The sequence below is a fragment of the Peromyscus leucopus genome, chromosome 3 (genome assembly GCF_004664715.2).
Source record: "Peromyscus leucopus breed LL Stock chromosome 3, UCI_PerLeu_2.1, whole genome shotgun sequence".
NCBI lineage: Eukaryota > Metazoa > Chordata > Mammalia > Rodentia > Cricetidae > Peromyscus > Peromyscus leucopus.
The window spans coordinates 131,227,258-131,251,783 of record NC_051065.1 but is presented as its reverse complement, the minus strand read 5'-3'; the positions used below and the strand labels follow the sequence as shown (position 1 = coordinate 131,251,783).

General features: G+C 42.9%; 1 protein-coding gene across 1 annotated transcript in view; it reads right to left on the bottom strand.

Annotated features, from left to right (window-relative positions):
- Abcc9 (ATP binding cassette subfamily C member 9) overlaps positions 1 to 24,526 on the bottom strand; it is a 123,604-nt gene that overhangs the window by 68,902 nt on the left and 30,176 nt on the right. Inside the window, exons 9-15 of the mRNA XM_037204319.1 lie at positions 24,347 to 24,499; positions 23,167 to 23,322; positions 21,485 to 21,619; positions 16,184 to 16,346; positions 14,035 to 14,075; positions 12,998 to 13,140; positions 9,826 to 9,983 (exon numbers count right to left, since the gene is read on the bottom strand). Of these exons, the coding sequence (XP_037060214.1) occupies positions 9,826 to 9,983; positions 12,998 to 13,140; positions 14,035 to 14,075; positions 16,184 to 16,346; positions 21,485 to 21,619; positions 23,167 to 23,322; positions 24,347 to 24,499 (949 nt within the window). The remainder of the gene's footprint in view (positions 1 to 9,825; positions 9,984 to 12,997; positions 13,141 to 14,034; positions 14,076 to 16,183; positions 16,347 to 21,484; positions 21,620 to 23,166; positions 23,323 to 24,346; positions 24,500 to 24,526) is intronic.

Sequence of the window (24,526 nt, the reverse complement as noted above, 5' to 3'; positions counted from 1 at the left end):
TCCCAACAAGATACTGCCTTTCCAGCTTCCATTAATTGATATTCCCAAAGAACATTAACCATCAAACAGAACAATGCCAAGTCTTCATGAGAGCAACACAAACCAAAACCTCAGTATGAAAACAGATATCAGAGGAACAGCAGAGGTCAGGCCATCTAGGAAACACACACACACACACACACACACACACACACACACACACACACACCTTGCTCTAAAAGAAAAGGGGGTGGGTGATGAAATATTATGTCTGCCCTCCCCACAGCCCTCACAGATAACACTGGAAGCACAGTGCACAGAACATTCTCAAATTACCACAACTCTTTAGGGTGGATGTACTTTGCATGCTGAGTAGATCTGTACCTATATTCTAGTATCACCAACTTCTAGAGTCATGACTACTGTGGTAGTGCCGCCCCAGAGGCTCAGAAGAATGACTTCATGCTCTTTGTGGGACTAAGGCAAGGATGACAAGTAGAGACGTGTTGACAGAGACTTGAGTCACAGCTCCATCGATGTAATTTGAAGAGACTTTGGCCCTAGAATATTACCAACTCTCTGTGGCAATGCTACAGCCAAAATCACTCAACTCTAAGCTCTCACAGAATATAAGCATCCCAAGCACTCTCAAGGACGAGTTTCCATTAGTATTGTTTTCAAACACACGGCATTTTTAAAAAGCTTGTCATTTGTGGTTTGGGCCGTCCACAGTGATGAATGACCCTCGACAGCACTAGAAGTCCAACCTGGACTCAATAACTGGAGATATTGGATGTGTCTGAAGGAGATTCTTTTTTCTTCCAGAATTCATTGTGCAGTGTAATTTACTCCTCTACCTCATCTCGTACAGAAAACAATTCTTCAGATAACTCCAACTCCATGAACTTGACCTTCCCTTTCTTTGAGATTGTCTTGCTCTGTTCAATCTGCCTCCCTAGAAAATGGTCTAATGCATTCTTTGGGAGAGTAAGATCATCAAAAGTGTTAGGAGCTGGTTCTAATCAAACCTTTGATTTTCTTTCTCTTAAAAAATATAGATACACTTGAATGTATTTTTAAAGATTTGTGTGTGTGTGTGTGTGTGTGTGTGTGTACAGGTTTGTGTAGGTGCATACAGAGACAGAAGAGGCCATAGAGGGCATTTGATCCCCTGGAGCTGGAATTACAAGTGATTGTGAGCTGCCCAACTGGGGTGCCAGGAACCAAACTCAGATTCACTGCAAGAACATCAAATGTTCTTATGTTACCTCTCTAGCCCTCATGAATTTTTTTGTGTGGTCCATGCAGAGATGCAACCCATGACTGGGACACTATAAGCTCCCTGCTTTAACCTGAACTGGCCAGCCATTCATGTGTGTTTGGATTTATGCACATGTCCACACAACATCAAACATCCTTTACAGTCTTGCTGTGGCAACATAAACATCCCGGCTTCAGGGACACATGCACAGTTATGTTTAACTCAGTACAAATATCATACCTACGTTCAAACGACGAGGGGACAAGCAAAGATGGTTCTCGTGTGCGCACACTTGTCTTATTTTCATTGTTCTCTTCTTCTTATGTTTTATACATATTTCTATTATTTTTTTGAGTTCCTTCAAGACAGAGTTCTTCTTGTGTAGACCCTGTGACCTGCCAATCGATTACCTTCTGACTCCCAGTACGACCTCACGGCTGCTCCTATCTCACAGAGATCTCCTGCCTTTAGACATCCCAAGTGCCTGGGATTGAAGGGTGCCCATCAACTCTACAGCCCGGACCCAAAAAGAAATTTTTTTTTACTATTATATTATAACAATTCAGGAAAACCAAATGGAGAATACAGGAGAATATCGATAAGAGTAAGTATTCAGCGACCTCATGCGTCTATCCCTCTTGTATAGCATAATTAAACACTACAAATATGGAAGCAATTCGTCAAACAAGTGATTCCTGGTAGAGGACTCTTCGTGGAGAGTGTATCCCCATTTCACCTCCACCAGAAGACTTCAGAAAACTAGTATTTATCAAGTTCAATTGCCCTCGAGCATGTCGAAGAATGGATCGATGTCTTTTCGAAACCAGATAATAAAAAGGACTAATAGTAAAGTTATAATAACATGAGATCTGCAATGTACTGCCCTGGTGAGTTACTACATAAGAAAAAATATGTTAGCAGGTGCGGGTGTAATGAGCATTTGCGAGTTCTACTTGATTTTTCCTGAGACATTCAACCGGCTTCTCCTAGTATTGAGAATGGGTTACTGAAGGAATTCTTACTCACTGTTATATTTTGTATTTTATTTACCTCTTACCCTCCTTATTTGTTATATTATTAAATTGGTAATTCCGTGTTGCTAGTGTGTGTGTGTGTCGTGTCGTAGGTGATATTCCCCGTGCCATTGGAGACTATACATCCTTCACTGCAACTCCCCTATTAGGCCTTCCCAGCCCGCTTGGGTTAACATGATTTTTTATAAATTTCACAGGGATCTCTGCTAGAGTAGAATGGCCAGGTCAATAAAACCAGGGATCCTCCACTTATGACATGTACAGCATCCCACGCCCTACCAGATTACACAAGTAAATCAGAGACTCAGAATTATTAAAATGTTAGCTCTGGAGGCTAAACTGCCCGTCCCATGCTGTGTAACTATCCCTTTACAAAAAGAGCCACCTGGTAAACAAATGAAAATGGTTCTTCAATCCACTACGCAATTTGATCTTAAAGCTTATATGCATGAGCCCTATATATCATAAATTTTCGACCATCTACCATATGCTGATCGATCTTCTTGGATGACACAAGAAGTGTAAACATATCAACTGCAAAAATACACACCTCCTGACTCCCAACTCTGGGACTATATGAACTGCTCTGTCACCTCCTTAATCGACAGCTTCCGCTGTTTCGAGGTGAATATGGTCTCCACTCCCTGCTTACCGCAGCGAAGTCTCCCAGCCAATCGCAAAAGCTATCTGGTAATCACCATCAGACTTCCTTCCCTTAGTGCATATAATCTTCACCACATTTTATTAGAACACCGAGACTACAAAGACACAGAGGGATAATGGGGGTGTACTCAGTGACTTGAGAGCGGCATTTGCTTAGCAGTATATGCCTGGGTCCAGTCCTCGCAGCTATATCGCACACTACTAACACACAGAAGAGAGAACACGAGACGATGTAGTACACGTGCTGGCTAATTTTTAATCCCACTTCCCTTACAACCATTAGGTCACATCCCACATATCATGCACGAAACTCCAATTCTAGCCTATACATCTTACTTGACCTGGGTCATATTAAACATTTCACCTTATCCATACTTATCTCAACCCTCCCAGTTCCAATCTTGACCCTACCCTAACTTATCTCATGTAATTGCAACAGATCCATACTGTTTGAAGCAATATAAAATATACCATGACTTATCTCCAGACAATGTGGATATGAGAGTAGCAGGATACTGACTGACGGGATTCCAGGATCATTTTCGCTGCAGATTCTCAGCCAGTTTAGGGTACATGAGCACTGACTCCCAATACCAAACCTAAAGCATTAATTGTATGTCGGTTTTTGTGTTAAAAAGCAATCAACTCTGTTAACCTGCTTCCACCACCACCACTTCCGTACCAACCCATCTTTATCCCATGTTCTACTGTAGTCCCAATTCCTCTGTCACGATCCAAATGTCCTCATCTCCTATTTATCACCACCGGCTCTTAAACACAGCTAGCCTTATTTTTAGCTCTCTTTAATCAACCGAAATCCAATCCACCACTCATGAGATCTTCATATGTGCAGCCTTAGCCCGTTTCCACCTAGGTCCCCTCCTTGGAAGACCAGTCGATCTATTCTGCTGTCGGGCCAGACTGCCGGAGGCCTCCTCAGAGAGGCAGGTCAGGTGATGGCTACCGGATCTAATTGTAGAATCCCCTTCACTTCGATCATGATCTTCTTCACTTTTTATTAATCCCACACAGGACAAATGTCGGCCGCATGGTCAAAAACTGGAGGATACTAATCCACTGCCACGGCATGACCCTGTCTCGAGTGCCATTTTTTCACGATGAAACAGTCTATTTCTTGCAGTTATATAGTTCAAGGGTACAGCCACTGACAGCATATTCGTGGAAGCGCTTGATTTGAACACATGACAACAGTGGTGACAAGTGCTTGATGTTGCTACTGCGTATACGACGCACATCGAAACAAGTAACGACTTGGCTTCAGAGGCTTATGCCAGCATAGTAAAGAAAATATTTGGTCCGAGGATCATGAACCGCCGAATTACAAGGAAAAGAGCTCAGGTGAAAATTCTGGTTCTGAAGCCGCTCTTCTATTACCCAATCTTATGTAGTTTGTTTAAGTCACTGAAGCATGCATAGCCTACGTTATTCAGATTAAAAGAAAGACCATATATGTACCCATAATGAACTGTTAAGTGAATCTCGAAAATACTTAAATCAGTACCACCGGTTATAAACAATTCTTAACGTACTAAGTACTAGATCACTTAAAACACCTCACAATATACAAATGTGAGTACAGAAGAACATCTCTTCAATTCCCATTTGAAGCAAGAAAGGGGGCATTCTCTTCACAATTTATAGAAGTGGCAATTATTTCTGAATCAGTATGATCCTGATCTCGACATATAAACTGATTTTCGTAGAAGCCAGTAGCCATGTGTTGTGTGTTACCATCAACACAAATAAAGCTTATTTGTATTTTGTTTTTCATAACGCAGTTTACATAAATAGCATTTGATATGTGCCTGTCTCTTGTACGTGCAAGACAAATGCTCACTCGATGGCGACGCCATGTGCTTCTTAAGGACTCGGCAACGGGCAATGCGTGACCTCCAAGCACAATGGTTACAGCAGCCGCCCAAGCTGTTCCTCGATTTCCCTGAGCATTCAAATACTATCATCACTACAAGAGAACTCATCAGGCTTTTATGAAGACACTCCCGCGAAAGAAACCAAGAGACACTGGTGTCAGGAAACTAGGTGAGGTAAATTGTCTAAGAAGAGAATTGACTGAACTTGTACACTCGGAGACTCTGATACTTACTAACTCTGAAGGAGCCAATAGCAGGCCCCAAATCTATCAGCACTGCCAACTAGGAAATGGGGATCTATTCGCCATACTTAGAGACGGACAAGCATGCTCATCTTTTGTGTATGCATGCGGTGAGAGCATGCATTCATATGGTTGCGTCTGGTTTTTTAAGAGTGTGAGGGTGCGTGAAAATACGACACTTTGGATAATGCGACAATAAGCAATCACTCACTTGCACGCTCCCAGTATACTATATGACATAGGCCAACGTCGCTCAACACCAACTCACATATGCACCTTCTGTATCCTCTAGTAGCCCTTACAGCAGTGGCACTGGAACCCAACACTTGCTATAATGGATGCTGATCGAATAAACTAAGAGATAGAGTGATCTGAATATCACATACTATATCTAGTCTGTGGTCTAAGTGCCCCATTTCCTCCTCTAGTATTTGCCACAATCTCATTGAAAGTTTACTGATACACTAATAGCCTTAAACGTTTTTGCTGAATCATTGAGAAAGCATGACTCCCAGCTACTACCTCAACGGAGCCGGAAAGAACTTGCACTCGTCTGGCAAACATCGCCGTTCTTCCTCACTAGCTTTTGAAGTTATCCAATAGACTACGAACATCATAACCGCAGTCAGCCCAGAACTAGAAGTTCATCAACTTGAATAGGACCTCTGATCATATCAATGGCCCTCTGGGCCCAATACCAATGCCTGGAAGACAGCGTAACAGATGTAAGGAGGTCACCTGATGTCAGGGTCCTTTGGGGATGTGCACTGATTTAAGAGTGACGCAATGGTCGCGGTGTTCGGCTGGGCATTGTCCTGTTTGGATTGCCGGTGCCAGTTGATGCATCCAGTGGAGGTTCAGTCCACTGTGTAAGCCAGCCATTGCCTATGGTGTAGCGCCTAAAGCAGACATAAGGAAAACCTAAGTCAAGCAACGCTCCCTCAGTGAGCCACCATCAAGCAGGCCTTCCTCTAGCAGCGTGAGGGAACATTCGAAGTGCTCTAACCGCCTCTTGACTCCCCAATATGGCGCGATTGAGGCAACAATATAAATTGAAACAACTACCATTGGTATCCCTCATACGTCGTTAAGTTGAGGCCTAGGATCAAAATAATATTACATAGCTGCAAATCAGGAATGTAAAGATGAGACATATCCCTGCTGGTGACCGAGACATCCAGGTTACAATCAGCAATGAGAGAGTGGTAGCGCACGAGGTAAAGCTATAAACTTACCTGTTCCCTCTGTCCTCCTGTAGGATCAACTATTCATCAGTCCGTGGGTCACAACGCCCCTAAGTAGGTCAGCGATATCAGAGTATATCAACTAGCATTAAGATATGTAAGCCTATAAGTGTACGAGATCTAGTAGCAAGAATCACAGTTATGAGTAGGGGGAGGTAAAATTTATTATAAAGGAGAGCTCAAACCACATACCACTGAGAGAACCATTAGTCATCTATACCGCATTTGGCAGCATGAGAAGGTTTGATGAGACCACCTAACCTAGCCTCTGGCTGAAGGACACACATAACTCAGTAGCAATTTCATGAGCTTGGTATCATGTAGTGGTTACTTTATATCCTGGCTATCTTATTCTATTTCAAGAGTATGAGAGCACCTTTAACAAGGATAGTCTCTCGTTGATCTGACTGGGCTCCATCCGCCCTCCTAGTGTGCGCTTGTGATTCCTTTATGCAGTAGAGTTTGTGAAGTAAGAGTAAAGTGGCTGAAATGATAACAAAAGCACTCTCTGCTTGTAATGAGGCTTTCAATGCAGCACTGGATCTGATTAACCTTCGGAAATTAGCATCAACTCTGATCCAGAGCACAGCCTTCAGCACACAGGCTCCACAGTCACTCATGCAACCACATGGACGTAAGCAAGCGCCGCTCTCCAGACATCAAATGGCAGGACGGTCATCGGAACGGTCGCCCGCCTTCAACCATCTCGCCACCTTCACAGCCTTGCCCCGAGACGTTCTAGTGTCAGAAGTATTTACCCATCCACCACTAAATACACGTATTCTTGCCACCCCATGTGTATCATCTCACTTAATACGTTCTAGCCGCGTACTACGCCTCTCGTCAACATCTCTTCTAGATAAAACAATGTTCTTTCACGCAACTAGTCCAAGTGAAGCCTATATTCAATTTAAGTAGTCAAGTACACGCCACACTCTCAAGACCATCGCAGAACCAGACAGGCCTACCCACTCGTCACTATAAATACACTGGTGGACTCATCCTAACAGTCCAAACACACATTCTGTGTAATATATGGATTCATTTGCTTCTGCATCTCTAGAATGCACGAGTGCACTCTTACTAACATCACTAGCTACCTTATATCTCTCTCCTCTTATGAGACAGTTTATGAATGCCACTAAGGCCACCAGAGAAGGACCGCACATAATTATTACTCTAGCAGGCCACGCTTTGTACCTGGGATAGAATGTCTAGAGTGAGTTAAAATTGAGAGATTGTAAAAAAAACCCTACTAGAGATCATTCTTACTGAGGGGTGTCTGATGCTCATGTATTCTGTGCAATCTGTGCATTAATCTTTTATTCACCTTCAAAGCAGGCCATATTATGGTGAGTGCTCTAGCTGATAAATGACCTAAACACGTTGAGTCTCTCCCAGATACGCCCACATGCACGACAAGACACCTAAAGTGAACAACTGAGCACCTCTTACCAATGACCTGCGAGACGCTGATAGGCATAGCTGACCTAACCAATCCAAAGCCTTAATAAGACCCGGGCTGGCCCTTCGTACACTCCGTTAAGCCTAGTCTAGTTGGACTAATAGTCTACAACCTTGTATTTAGGTAACGTGACGAATCTAGGTTAGCAGTTTTAAACCTAAGATACTACACCTTGCACTCGCGAATGTTGGTGCGCAATGCGCGCAGAATACACACTCTCTGTGTGTCCATGTTGTATCTTAAATATAATGTATTTTGTTTCATGATGTTATATTATCATGTCTCTTATGAGGTGCTGCACCGAAGAGTCAAGGTGTCAAGTTGAAGCCCAAGAAAGGAGGTGGTTAAACACCTTCCCGTGTATTGAATCTTACAGGAGGAATGTCGCCGCAGCAGTACTAATGTGCTAGGACAGACCATACTTGGGGTTCCTTGAAAGAATAAACTAATTCACCATCCTTTACCGTCTGGACACCCGACTCAAACATCCTATCTCCACTCATAACCCCATGCACAATGATAGTCACTTTTTTTGATATATTAGATGTCATATTGGAACTATCTCTTGAAACAGCCGTATTACAGCCTCCGAATGAATAGATAGATTTTGTGCTGATACCTATGCTATGGTATCATTGAATCACGAGTATACAGGTTGTATATAAGCTGATCCAAGGAGCCTGGCCATGGCATCTTTAAGACCACTGCTTCAAAATAAAGTGTCAGTATATATTTATTCCTACAGTGGATAAGAGATCCTGCCAAGTCTAGACGACATTGTTCTGAGAGGCTATCGAGAAGAGATAGTAAGTTACCCAATATCTCCTTACCTGTACTTTCCCTGGGATAAAAGGTAGAGGGTTTCTTTAAAACTAGATGTTTATTACCTTCTGGCAATTAACATCGTATTGGAAAATATAACATTACGTATCGAAATACCTAATATCTAATAAGGATAACTCTCAGACGCAAACCACATAAATTATCACGCTACTAGGAGTAGTACGAATTAAAGAGTTAGGCTATTAATGTAGACAAAAATAATCACTACACTTCAAAGTACTCCTTTTGTTGTTTGAAGACAGGGTCCTCAGAGAGCAACAATTTGGCCTTAAACCATATATGACCTGAGCAACGGGTAACCGCGTGAAATCCTGACCCTTCGCTGGCACATTCTGACGCGATAAGTGTTCCCTATGCCCCGTCCTTGATTCGCAAACATGTGCTCGACGCCAGGTGCCTGCCTTTTATATTCAGAGCATTTAAATTATCTCATAATTTTCCATGCTCACATTGTATAAGGTGCCGAATTTTTTGTTCGTAGTGTAAGCAGGTAATTCGAGAGTTTAGGTATGATAGTCAATACAAAGTTGCGACTCCTCACAGTGTCCTGTCTATCCATAAATGCAGGCACGAATAGAGGCTCCTTGATTTGGAAGATTCCCGAATCTCGGTTAAATATAATATGACTGAGACATATCTATTAGTTCGTTATTGCAACACTTCTCACCCATAACACTCAAAACAGGGGAGGTTTGAGGTGTGTGCCCATAGTACAATACTTTGGAACCCATTGCTCTTGTTCGTCATTCTGCATCTCATTCCAATGCAATATCAGTTGTCATCGACATTGCGAGAGTGTGCATGTGACAACACCTGCTCTAATACATATCTGCCAGTGATCACTATCAACGAGAGATACCTGGCATGATGGGCGAATATATAACTTCTTTATCAAAAGAAGTTGGAGGACTAATATTCGCTGGGCAAGTGAATCGTATGGCCTTTCAATTTTCCTCTCCATTGTCAGAGTTTCTTACGACCAGGTGTATCTCGGTCTATGGCACACATAGCCCAGAACTCATGGAGTTTGACTTCATCACCATCCAATACCTCCCATCAAGTTGTTGACTATAGTTAAGATCATATAGATAACTCATATGACGTCTTCTTACGTAGTCCTTCCACAGAGGAGATCAAAATGTCACAATGACCCAAAGACCAATTATAAACAGCGAAGCCGGCCAATGCACGCCCTCACTAACCGAGGCTCAGAGCTGCATTTGAGATGGCACTGATTCCCAGAGCACTAAGCAAATGCAGGAGAGCCAGATCACACTGGAATGTCATTGCCTTTCGGTGTTCCTGGGAAACCCGAGTTGGGACATATAATGGTCTGGCACTTCTGTTGACGCCACTCACTCTGTAAGGAGGGACCTGCAAATCGAAACCGACATCATTTAGAGAAGTTATAGGCTTTTTAGAAGCACATTCTGTTTTTGGGGCCTGTGCGGCTTGAGGATAGCACTGGGCCTGGTGCCACCTTACTTTCGTGTTAATAGGGCCTCATTTCCCTTGAAATTACGACTGGCCATTTATCAACGCAGAGAGTTCCTTCCTTAATTCCCCAGGAGGGAATTTAAGTGAGGAGAGGTGCCACCTGAGAAAAACCCAACAGAGGGCTTTGGCCTCACACTCCTACTTGGGAGCACTGGGCCATCTGTAGCCATTGGGCTTTGTAGTTCATTTTAGTCTTTTTCAATCCATACTCCAGTCCCTGAAGTTGTGGTTCGCGATAGCTTCTTTCATTTCAAGATCGATTGTTTATTGACTTGCTCATGAATGAGAGGTCTCCAGATTTGAGGCATTTCTAATTTCGATGCTTCTAAGCTCAGAAGTCAGTTTGCAATTAATAAGAACTGCAACCAGAAGGACTGGCTGTAACTGGAGAAATGAAAAAAAGGACAAACATAGCAGCTCCAGGCTATTTATCGGTTTTATTGCTGAATGGCGCTTCTCCTCCACCAGAGAAGCCTGCCCTAATTGGGAGGCTGACTTTAGCGTATACTTACCAAGATCATATGAAGTCACCAAAAAGAGCAGATACGAGATGAGACGAGATAAAATGAGGTGACAGGAGGCACCAGAGTGTAGTGGAGACTACTAAACAGGCACCATCGGCTTGGGCCACAGAGAAAGACGATTGAAAGCGGCCATTAGCGGATGCCCATCCCCGCACTACCTCCCACTCTCCCCATCCCGAACCCTCGTGCTTTCTGGATAGCTCATCTGCATTCTAACATTATCTGGTAGTTAATCTATGGCAAGTCGGTATAAACTGTTGCCTACAACCAAGGTATTGAGCATCAAATGCAAGGTGTCTCAGTAATGTATGTGCCTTGTGGAAATTATTTCATTTTGAAATGTTCTACTTTGCTATTGATGGTGTAATGAACCCTTAAGGGGTACTCGTTAAGGGCTCAGGTTTTCTTCAGTGTTGGAGCATGTAGACATTTCTTTCAAAGGTCAAATATAAAAATGACAAAAGCTGTGTGCAGCACATGCTAAGAGTCTACAAGGCATATAAAAATTGCAAAGTGAGGGTGGCATATGACTTCAAGACTGCCCTGTTTATACAGTGGTTTAGGACAGAAGATGGTGGCACAGAGAGCATGGTGTGTCTTGTCAACACAGTTGTGTGTGTGTGGTACAAATGGAACAAGTGGGAAATGGTCACCATCATATGACACCTGCTTTTGTAGCTGTCAGTTATGGGGAATTATAACCAAGACAAAGTCTACCCTGGCTGGAAGCATACTTGCGAGAGAAAATTAACAGTTTTTCAAGTCTTTGTAATCCTCAAAGAATATGAGCTGGGATTATTAATTTTTGGGGGGAGATTAAACTGAAATCCATGCAGCATATTCTGTTGATTCAAAGATATTCCATCACTGATGGTACACCTATAGACTGGTGCAGCTTCAGTGGGAAACATCATGACCACGGTCATAGATATATTAAATACACATATAAGCTTTGGCCTACATCACTTAGATGAAAAGCATCATTGCCATCTCCATCAAAAACCTTTAAGGTACCACCAAAACTGTCACCATCACTTATATAAATCTGACCCAAGCCAACCATCAGAGAAGACTTCAGAGATAAAAGGGAGTGTTTGGCTTAATATTAAGCATGTTGTGGGCAGGGAAATAAAGACATTCTAAATGTCTGGTAAAAAGCCAATTGATAATCAATTGAACTGTTTCTAAAGAATGGGTTGTGGCATGACCAGGAAGGTTCCTCCTGCAGCAGATGGGAACAAATATAGAAACCCACTGCCAGACATTATTCAGAGAATGAGAGACCTTGGAACACTCGGCCCCAAATGGAATATCTCCATCAAATCCCTGAGAGGTCAGGGAATCCTGGGGAAGAGGAGGCAGAAAGAGTGTAAGAGCCAGAGGGGATGGAGGACCCCAGGAGAACAGGGCCCTCTAAATCAACAGAGCAAAGCTCCTATGAACTCACAGAGACTGAGGCAGCAAGCACAGGGCCTGCATGGGTCTGCACCAGGTCCTCTGGGTTTATATTTTGGCTTCCAGTTTAGTGTTTTTATGAGATTCCTGAGTGTGTGAATGAGCGGGTCTCTGATTCTTGTGCCTTCACTTAGGCTTTTTCTTCTGTTGGTTTGTCCTGTCCAACTGTAATGTGATAGCTTTTGTCTTATTATATTTTATTTTATTATGTTTTAAAAAATGAATTAAAAAATGAATGAAAATTTATCCACTAGGGTAAAGGTTAAAACTGAACTGTCACTTATTCCTACTGTAAGGGGGAAAATCAGTTTCTCCAATGGCATAACACTTTGTATATCAAGCCACTCCAGGATAGGACTCATGTTCAGGAGTAGTTGACGAACATATAATGGACTCCATGGTTTTTTGTTTCTTGTTTTTGTCATGTGTGTTTATGTGTATATGTGTTTGTGTGAGTGTGTGTGTGTGTGTGTGTGTGTGTGTGTGTGTGTGTGTGTTTATTTAGATACAATTTGGTGGATTTTTGGTGTGGTTTTACTTTTTTATCTTGTTTTTGTTTTTTGGTTATTGTATTAAATTTTTGTTTGGTTTTTTTTGAGAAAAAACTTTAAGTTGGGTTGGGGGAGGGGAAGGATCTGGAAGAATATGATCAAAATAATTTAAATTTAAAAATTGTTTTAAATAATAAAAAAATATAGTAATAAAAAGGAAAAATAAGGAGCCCCACTCTACAACACTTTCATAGGAACTAAAACACTGAAAGTTAACATAGTCAATTTCTAACAATGGTAACCTCTGACAGCATTTTTATGGTTCCTTTTGTACTCTTGCAAATCCACCAGCAGGGGTACTTATTATTCATCAATAAGCAAAGACACTCAGATGGTTTAGTGCATACCTGATGATGGCTTTGACCGCAAACCGGACCACTGTGGACAGCAGGAAGAGGGGGGTGACAAGGATGTGGAAGAGAGACAGAGAGGCAAAGGCCTCTGCGGGCTTCAGGCTGTTCCCACTGACATATGCGTGTGTCACAAATGTCTGCACAAAACACAAAAGAGGTTTGTTTAAAATGTTCTGGCGAAAGTGGTACAAGGGACACACACACACGCTGACATTCAGCCTGCCTAACCCAGCATCTCCTCCCGTGCTGCCAAGTCCACTGAAACCACGAAGAATAATTACTTTTCACCCCAGACTCATGAGACATAGTGATCTGCACATGATCCTAGCAGTAAACTTGAGAGACAGACAAGACAGCTTATTTATAGACTAGGGAAGTGGCTTCTCTCAAATTACTGTGCACGGAGGAATAAACTGAGCAGAGAACTCAGAGTCCCCAACATCCAGCCAAATGCTTCCCAAGCAACCCACACTCGCTATTCTAAGCAAAGAGAATGGTCTAGCGTTTAAAGGTCTCTACTGTACAACTGTACAAAAACCCCAACACTGTAGTCCAGTGAAGACTTATTCTCATTTGTGAACACTATATGGTGAGAAATAGAACGCAATTATTTAACATGTCCTGGTTGCTCCTATGAACTATTTTGTTACAAGAATGTATGAGAACCAGGCCACCATGATGAAGATGGACACTTTCCAACCATTGTTAGTTTTAATCACCTTCGCCTACCCTTGGGAATAGGTTTTATTGTCATGGTTGGGCAAGGTACTGACATCTAGTAGGGTTAAAGTCAGGAATGCCACTATTTATACTAATGCTAAGGATATCCCTTTACAGCAAAGAATGGTCTAAACCAAAGTATCTGCACTGTCAGGGCTGAGCAATCCTGGACTAGAACCATTGGGTTGGAAACTACAGAGAAGGAAATGATGAGGGAAGTAACAACCATGGCCACCCACATACTCTCTGCTTGAAATCATTCATGAGCACGGACCTGCTTCTATTTCTAAAAGCAAGAAAAAGTGTCTTACTGCAAGAACAGCCGCGATGGGAATTGCTGCATTCATGAAGACTGCGGGAAGAAATCAAATGTGTGATTTCACTGAACTGCACAAACATCTTCCCCATGTAAATTAATCATCCACTACTAATGTTCCATGAAGACTAGAATGGCAGAGTATGTTAGTAACATTCTGTCTGGCTCACCAATAGTCCCCAGGGCTGTCTCCTCACCCATGGTTATATGAGCTCCCACATACACATTGTAGCCAGAAAGCACTTTTCTTTATTAAAGAATTTTGACAATTTTCTTATTAAATGTTCCAAGCCACAGAATTCAGATAAAACAATCCTTTGATGATGCAAATTATTAGAATCTTTTAAATGTGTACTTCTGAGAGCATTTACAGGTTGTATATTTTATTTGGTCTATTGAACTAATTTAAGTTATGAAAATTTGGTTATTATGCAGATGAAAAATGAGAATTTGACATTACCTCATGCTCAGGATCCAACAGGGGTTATTAACTTTCACTTTTAGACCTTTCAGTTAATAAATAATTTCATATCTTCACCCTTCCTTAAACCATAAATGCAGAGTCAACATAAGGGCAACTCAGAATTTAGGCTAAAATCCTAGAGGGGTTTAGTGTAGTATTTTTTTCTTTCTTTTTTTCTTGTTTTGTTTTAAAGACTTATAGATTTATTTTTAATTTATGTGTATGTGTATGAGCCTGAATGTATGTATGTGCATTATATGTGTGCAGCTGACTGAGGCAGCCAGAAGAGGGCATCAGACCTTCTGGAGCTGGAGTTACAGATGGTTGTGAACCACCACATATGGGTGCTGGGAATTGAACCCAGGTCCTCTACAAGATCAGAATGTGCTTTTAACTGCAGAGCCATTTCTTCAGGCCCTGTTTTTATCTTTACTTTTGTTTATTAACACCATCTCACTTTGTACCTAAGGCTGAACTTGAATTCTCAATGTAGCCCAGGCTAGCTTGAACCTCAAGGCAATCCTTCTGCCTTAAGATCCCAAGGGCTAGGGGCTATGGCCATACACCACCAAAAATGTTAGTGTTTGAGTCATAATTAAACCAGATGGATGGTTTGTTAGGATCCTTCTTGGAAACCACAGGGTTTTATCAAAATCTGGCACCATTGTCATGTAGATACAAGACCCAGTGAGTATAAAGCCCTTTTCATGGCACCTAAAATAGAATGTGCCCTCAATGTTGACTGTAATTCCAGTTTAGAACAAAAGCATATAACATCACCAAGATCTAAAGTCATTTACAGTTCAAGAAATAATAGTGCATAAACTTTCAAATCTCTAAGCCCTTAAAGATCTTTGGGAACAAAAATGACCACAAATAAAATCAAATAAGAGTGGGTAACATTTGACTAAGCATGTGTGATCTATACTAATGCAAGTCCATTACTCCAGAAAACACTGAGTTTGTGCTTAAGATGGAAACAGTATGCAAATGTTCTCAAGAACACACTAGGAAAGCAGACTGTGAGCCAATCAAGTTTGGCTTCTTTCACCTGAAGCTTTTCTCTGCCCTCATTTACTCTTCAGGAAAGTCTATCAGAAGTGCTCTCCAAAACAGATAACACAAACCAGAGTGGGCGCTTTCAAAGGACTTAGAGATGGTCATGAGCAAAATAGTCAAATCACCTGAAAAAAATAGTTCCCTTTTTACTGAGAACTGGCTGACTTTCCCTGCTGTAGTGGATGAGAGTTTCAGCTGGAGCTACCACGTCACGTCATGACCGTTTTCATATTACCAGGTGAGACAGCTCAGTGCTTGCTGTAGGAGGCTGGCAGCCTGAGTTCAATCCCTGGCACCCATGTAAAAAGGGAAGATGAGAACTCACTCCACAAAGCTGGCCTCCGACCTCCACACATGTGCCACAGAGGTACATGCCCACACACATTATCAAATTAAAATAGTTTTAAAAAAGTACCAAGGATTTCAATACATGAAGTACCACAGCCAAAAACAACTTGCAAAGGGCCAGATGCAGTGTAAAGAGCATCATGTGGCTAGTGGAGACGGAGTGAAATATGTAGAGACAATAACGGGCCTCCTTTGAGGACTAGAGCATTTCATCGCTATAAGCCAGACTCAGCACTGCACATACTGGTCCCCCAGAGTGACGATGGTGACTCACTGGAGAGTGACGTGTAGAGCGCGAAGGTTTTGAGGCTGGAGAGCTCCTTCATTCTCGTCTCTTCCACGCTTTTGCAGAAGATGTGCTCCCAGGCGTACAGCTTGAGGAGTTTGATGCCTTTCAGTATCTCATTTGTCTTCTTCAGCCTCTCGGTGGAATAATCCTGTAAGATAAAGGAAGAAACTGTAGTGCCCGATGCAGCCAACTACACTACCAAGGCAGGACCCAGAGACTCTCAGGCCTGCGGGAGGCCTTGCTTCTGAACAGCTCTGCCACTGTCACACTAGAAAACCCCCAGGTTTAGCTCAGTTCAGTGCTGAAATCTCAACTTCATTCATTCTGATGTTAAAGTGATGGGTTTCATCACAGCCTCTTCATACAAATGTGCCATACTGTGTTCCTATTTGCTCCCCTCCTTCCTGTCCTCCCCCGTGACCTCTCTCCCCTCCAGGTGGCTCCTCTTCCTCTCCCAACTGATGCCACCTTCTGCTCTCTTACTACATGTATTTCATAAACCTCTCTGCTCTCTCTCCTTTAAAATACCTTCCTCTCCTGATATAATTCCCTAGTATTGTGACACACACATAAATGCATATATACACATATGCATCCATACACACCTATGCACATACATTCAAATGCACACACACACATTCACACATACACCAACATACACATAGATACATTATAGACATACATGTGCAAACACACAAACATACACAGGTATATTACACATGCACCTGCAAAAGCACATACATACACACATACATACACACATACATACATTAACATATATATACATGCCACTCACACATACACATGGACATACACGCACATGCATACACATAAATGCACACAAAGTATGGAATGCCTCTTCAGTTTATGTTCATCCACACCCAGAGGCCACGTACACATTCTCTGAATCATCCCAACTTTAGCATGTATGTCGCCAAAGCAAGAATTTTCCTCAGCTTTAGAATGAAGGGGTGACCAAGGAGGTAACTCCAAAATATCTGTCTACTTAGAGCCACATCTACCTCTATTTCTTTAATTTATATAAAAGCGAGTTCTTCAACTTCCCATGGTTTCCTTGAGCAGCAGCTGCAGGTGAATATGATGTTAGCATGTGGTCTGTGAGTGATGGCTCCTATTGATTGTGTCTCTCCTCAATGTCACCACAGAAGGACAAGGGTGGCATGTGCTGGTGGCCATGTCAGAGGAGCAGCAGGTGGTAACTGGCTTCAGGAAACCAGCCCACCAGAAAATACAACCCTGAAAGGTAAATCTTGGATAGGCAAGGGCCCGAGACCACAGACCCCAGAGTGTCCTTTGCCTCTGCTGTGCCTTCACATGTTTGCTGCTGCCATCTTTCTCTGGTATCTGACAAGGTGTGAATGGGCATGGGGAGATCCACACTGCCTGTAATGTAGTGTGTTTATCTCATGAAAACATCCTGTTCAAGTAGACATTTTTACCTGCGGATTATTATGAAGATGATTTCCTCCTAAGCTGCACTGTTTAACTGAAACAATGATTTTATATAGTAATAGTGCTAGGATTTTGGTGATTGGGGGTCTTTAATATATATAGTGAGGGATTATGATAGAGGTCAGTTTAGTGGAAAAATTAACATAGGTAAAGGAAGGATAGAGTGTTGTCCCTGCCTCTGATCAGAGAATAAAAAAATAAAATAAGGAAGTGTCACACAGCTAGAACACATGAGTTTCTACTGAGGAGCTGTACAGACTGTGACTTAGATTAATGATTTAAAAAAATTGAGTCCCAATAGCCCAGCTAGCTTAAATTCTTTTAATATTAATGTTGGGAGATATGTTCACAGGTTTCAGGGTGCATCATAGCTGAAACAAAGCCTTAGAATGACCTCAGATTAAGATTCTGATAGTAGCTTTGAGGTTAGGGATCAAAAACAAAGCAGTCCAATTACTACTAGCTGACGGAGTTTCCTTTCGAAGATTGGTTGGTGATCAAAGATGATTAGTTCCTTGTACCCATTTCTGCCTTCAATCTCTTGATATAAAAAACTACTAGTGAGTGGGTGGGCACACTAAAGATTTAAAGTAGAGCTGGCTCTTTTTCATATATAAAAGTTTAGGTTTGTGATTCCTTATAAGATTACCTTTCAAGACAAGTAATAAAGTGATTGGTCCTTTCTTTGTAACTGCAAAACACAGCCTGCCAATAAGAGACCTGACTGAGAAGAATACCTTGCTTGCTTACACTCTGTTAATCTATAACAAGTGGTTTGGTTATGAACATACATGGGTTCTTGGGACAACTTGTTTTTCACCTGTAATATGTAAAATGTTTAATCATGTAAGTAAGGGATATGGAAAACATGCTGTTTTTTACTTGTATTCATTGTAATTACTCGCTTGAAAAATAGAATGTAACCACATTATAACTTTTATATTGCAAGATTTTGCTGGGGTGTATAAGCTGTCAAAGAAAAATAAAGAGTGAGAATAAGGAAGAATGAAGGTAGAGTTAGAAGGAAAACATTGAGAGAGACAGAAAGGACATTTCTGGGGAGATAAGGAGAGAGAATAGAACACAGAGCAAAGGATCCAGAAGAAGGAAAGCACCAAGAGTGTGTGAGTATCTTTCCCTTTCCCCCTCAGATAAAGAAGGTCATAGTTACGCTGACTCCCTGGATTCCCATCGAGCCCTGCCTGCACTGCTGGAGGCTAGCAAAAAGTTTGCTTCTTCTTTGGAGCTGCAATGTCTGCTTTGGGATGAGTTCACACTTTCCCTCATGCTCTAGTAGTCGAGCCCACGTACTTACAGCCCATTTCTGCATGCTTTTTCATGTGTCCTTGTTCAAGGCTAAGAATCAGAGTGATTTCGGGGACATTTGTCATGGATTGACGTCCTTGATTTAATCATTGCATCATTGTTTAGCTGCCTCTGCCACCCAGTAGTCTATGAGAACAGCCTAAAAAGCGCAGGAGGTCCACTAACCATGGACAGGGACAGCTGGGTGGCTGAAAGGCAGAGGAAAGAAAGCAAGGTAGCCACTCACCTGTGTTTTGTTCATCTTTGTCTCTGCAGGGCCTTGAATGCCTCAAATGATTACTTGTGAGCAGTAAAACGAAAGACAGATGTGTGAGGGGTGTGATGTCTCAGTTCATGCTGCCTGCCCTTCAATTTGAATGCTTCAGTGAAAAGGGAGGTGGCTCAGGGCACAGTGAGGACAAAAGCAGACACCAGGCATCACCTCACTCTAGCCGCAAACAAACAAGTGAGGAAAAGCCCCAAAAGACAGAAACAAGCCTACTGATGCTTGCATGACATACGACTTCCTTCTCACAGTAGAAATGCCAGCTCAAGGAGTGATGCTGAGGGTGGCAGCACCCCTGCATGTGACCCCTGATCTGCACCCAGCCTGAGGATGGCAGCACCCCACATGTGACCCCTGATCTACACCCAGCCTGAGGATGGCAGCACCCCACATGTGACCCCTGATCTACACCCAGCCTGAGGGTGGCAGCACCCCACATGTGACCCCTGATCTACACCCAGCCTCCTCACAGTTAATCAAGCTTCATTTCTAAATACGCTATCAACAGTTTTACTATTTGCAAATGGTTCTTTGCAAGAAGCCAATGCTTGTTCAAATAAAATTATTTCATGGTAAATTGAAGGCAGAAAGGGTCAACAATTGGACTGTCCCTTCCTTGCCAACATGACCATGAACGCACTCAATAGGATTCGCTGTCACTGAAGGGTCACCATTGGAGGGAATTTAACCTCTGATGCACCAAATCTGATCTGTGACCCCTGCTTGGTTCATTTCCTCCTTGTCACCCAGTGGCCTCAAAGTATGCTTAAGAGTAATTTTTGACAAGTTTTTCTTCTTTTAGAAGATCCAGCCAGATGTGGTGGTGTACACCTCTAATTGCAGCATTGGAGAGGAAAAGACAGGCAGATCTTTGTGAATTCCAGGCCAGCCCATCTACACAGTGAGTCCACGACAGCCAGAGCTACACAGTGAGACCCTATCTAAAAAGAGAAACAAAAGTAAAAGGGCCCCAAGTCTTGCCACCCACTGTGATCCGCACTGCGATTCCCATAGTGCGAGAGTAAGACAGTCAAGTCCTCAGTTCCCACTCTACCTTAACACTTGCCCAGACACCACAGAAATCAGTGTGGAAATTCTCCAAAAAGACTAAAGCTCTCTCTACCACATGACCCAGCTAACCACCCCGAATACTTGCACGCATGACTCCACATGCACACGTTACAGAGACACTTGCACACCGCTGTCAATACAGCACCGGTCAGGGTAGCTGAGTTTTGGAACCAAGCAAGGCATCCACACCAGGGGAGTGGGTAAACAAAGTACATGCATGCACAGTGGATTTTATCCCACCACGAAGAACAAAACTATGCCCTTTGCAAGACATGGGTGCAACTGAAGATCATCACAATAAGTAAATTAGTTCAGACTGGAAATGACAAGGACACGTTTTCTCTCATCTGTGAGTCCTGGGTTTTACACAGATACGTAAATTGAGACATGTGTGTATGACATGAAAGTAGATGTGCAAACTGTCTAGAGAAGCAAAAGGGTTTAATGGGATACGGGTGACACAGATTGAAAATATTCAACATATACTAAGTACTTGAATGAAATTTACTATGTAGATTGAATAAGCACCAATTTAAAATATTTTTGCAGTAATCAAAATACACATTCACTGCCCAAGAGTACAAATGAGGCCAGGAATGGTAACACTTTAATCCTAGCACCAGGACACAGAAACAGGCAGAGCCCTGTCTATTCAGGGCAGCCTGGTCTACATAGCAAATTTCAGGACAGCCAGGGTTGCATGTAGTAAGACCCTGTCATAAGAAAGAGGTGGGGGAGAGGAAGAGAGGGGGGGGGAGAGGGAGAGAGAGAGAGAGAGAGAGAGAGAGAGAGAGAGAGGGAGGGAGGGAGGGAGGGGGGGAGGAGGGAGGGAGGGAGGGAGGGAGGGAGGAGGGAGGGAGGGAGGAAGGAGGAAGGAGGGAGGGAGGGAGGGAGGGAGGGAGGGAGGAAGGGAGGGAGGAAGGAAGGAAGGAAGGAAGGAAGGAAGGAAGGAAGGAAGGAAGGAAGGAAGGAAGGAAGGAAGGAAGGAAGGAAGGAAGGAAGGGAGATATAAGGGAGGGAAGGGGTTAGGGATACAACAATTTTGAAATTATCCAGTTGAAATGGAGTGACTTCTTCCTATATTATAAAAACTACAAAAATCGCCCAGCACGGCTCAATTTGCTAATAACGTTTCCGAGGACGTGACTCACCAGAGTGCTCTTCTGAGCCTCAGCGAGCTTCGTGGCGATGAAGTACTGAATGGGCGCGAGAAGCACGATGACCCCGGCGCCAACCAGCGCACTTAATCCAAGCAGATTGTACAGCAGGATCACCCCCATTATGATCTGGGAGGGAGCACAGAACAGCAGAGTGAGCAGGCTGCAGGAACCAGCGATTGCGGGAACGCCGTCAGTGGAAATGGATGCTCTTAATTATCGTGCTACGTTCATTTGGGGGCCAACTCAATGGTGACAGCTGGACTTCTTTGTGCAGCCAAGCTCTAGGAACGTATTTTTAGTATGTTGATCTGTACAACTGATGTCAGACCAGTTTACTCCATGGAACTGTGGAATGGCCTCGTGGTGTTTCTGACCTTATAACACAGGTCTAAACTTGAAAGGAGGCTTTAAAGGGATGAACAGGCTGTCACCCACCATAAACTTGACACTCTGGAATTGCACTAGGTTTTCAAAGTTGTGGAAATGGAAGTATTGGCAGCATTCCACGTGAGCATAGGAGGGCTGCTGGGGGACAAAAGTTCCCTACTTGGTGACTCCAACCGCCACTTAAGAAGTCTATGCCTAAGCAAATCTGTGAAGAAAACTGGGTGTGGTGACACAAGGCTGTAACCCCAGCGCTTGGGAGCTGTAGGTAGGAAGGTCGCTGTGAGTTCAAGACCAGCTAAGACTACATATTCAAACCCTAACCAAACAAAGCCAACCAATTATAAAGACCCTCAGGCTACTTTATCACACTCATTTTTCTCTTTTCATCCATTTTTATTTTTTGTTTCTGAGAGAGGCTTCCAACTTGCTACATAGCCAAGGCTGACTAAACCAGCCAAGACTGACCTCAGGCTTGCTATCCAGTATGCTCAAACACTTGCATTTTATGAATTTGAATTTCCATTAAGAACAAACTATAAATAATACATTTAAGAACTTTATGTACTTTTAATAAATGTACACAGTGTAAGTTTCAATTTAAAGATGAAAATTTTGAGATAATGAAAAATACCCAATATGGCAACCCAGAAAAAGAGCTGAAAGTGTTTCTTTGGCCGTTTTTACCTAGTGTCACAAAAACCACATCTTTAAAAACAAAAACAAACAAGCAAAAAACTCATTTAAAATGCTACTTTATATAATATATAGCTAAATAGCACCAGAGCTTGCCGTGTTTCAACCCCAGTTGAAATGTGATGATGTGAAGTGCCGCTGTAGATCAGAAATGCTGTGGGAGTTTGTCAGAATGAGAGAGTCCAGACCTGGGTGTGGATTTGGACAGTAATGCCAACAACCAGCAGCTACTAAGTGCCGTGAAATGCGAAGACCCTGTTTCCAAATGCTTTGGACTTCTTCAAACTTGACAGCTTCCACAGCTATGTCAAGAAGATCTGTGTGCTATTCCCACTGTACAGATACAGACAGTGACACTTGGGGGCTTCCACAGCAGCGCACGCAAGGAGCACCACAGACATTAGAAGTTAAGCGATGAACCCCACATCCGACTTTTTAACCTTCTAACATCCCTTAGTCTCATATTCCTTGTCCACAAAAAGTGGCCCAAGGACACTAGTACATCCCAACAGTATTCCCTTCCCGGAGCCAAGCATTCTCAGCTGTTTGTTTCATCTCCCCTTCCAATGAGCATCTTATGTACATTGATCTACCTGGACAGGCATGGCCCACAGATTAGGACACAGGAACAAGAACCACATGAGCTGATTGGTTTCTATGGCAACCAAGTTGTTGATCTGTCCCAGGGTCATCTCACCCATGGATAGGTTAGAAGTAGAGAGCCGAAGGATTTTATTGTATATCATAGCCTACGAGGAAAGGGGAAAAGATGAATGCTGAGCTCCAAACTTAAATCCAACACTAATTATTTCCTTCCATTGAAATAACAATTATTTTAAGTTTTTGAAAATTTATAAGCCTCTCTACCTTCTTAAACTAACCATATTCTTAAATATGAATTTGTGTTTTCTAGGACTATAATTAAGACCCACACTCAACTTTAAACATTATGTTCAAGAATAAACAGACATAGGAATGGTAAATGCAAGATTTTTGAAATGTCTTACTTAATGTGTTATTTTGAAAGCTCCCCACCCCTACACATTAAGTCCGTGCTTCTTTCATTAAGTAGAAGCTACAGATCTGGAAGCCAAGAGGGGCTGTGAGGGGGAGAAGAGGCTGTGAGGAGGGAGAAGGGGCTGTGAGTAGAGAGAGGAAGTGGCTGTGAAGAGGGGGTAGGGGCTGTAAAGAGGGAGGGGAGATCCAAAGGTGGGGGTAATGGGAGGGTAATTGAATATATGTGACTCAAAAACAGGAGGGACTATTTTCAGTTATGAAAGGGATCAGAGAGAACAAAGAGAGAGAGAGAACAAAGTATAATGAAATATATCTATGAAAATGTTACAATAAATTCCATTATTTTATATGACAACTAAATTTTTTAAAAGTAGATCCTAGAAACGTGTTGTCAGAGTATTAAAGTGTAAACAGAGTGGGGTGGAGTGGGGTGGAGTGGAGTGAGGTGGGGTAGGGTGAAGTGGGGTGAGGTGGAGTGGGGTGAGGTGGAGTGGGGTGGGATGGGGTGGGGTGGGTGGGGTGGAGTGGGGTGGGTGGGGTGGGTGGGGGTGGGCGGGGGTGGGTGGGGTGGAGTGGGGTGGAGTGGAGTGGGGTGGGGTGGGGGGTGGGGGGGTGGGTAGGGTGGAGTGGGGTGGGGTGGGTGGGGTGGGGTGGGGTGGGGTGGGTGGGGTGGGGGTGTTCCCTAAATGGTTAGTGTTCTTACCAACACACAGTGCATGGCATTTACAAGATGCAAAGGTTCCCTGTTCTACGTACCAGCAGAGCCCCACGGAGGTTGATGCCAGTCTCTATGGTCACATAGTAGGAAGCCTGCAAAAACGTCCTTTGCAGGATAAGGGCCAGGAAGAGCAGGACTGCCAACACATAGGTGTTCTCCAGAAATTCCTTCGATGAGAGTGTCTCTGAATTCTTATCCCAACAAGTAAACAGAAAACA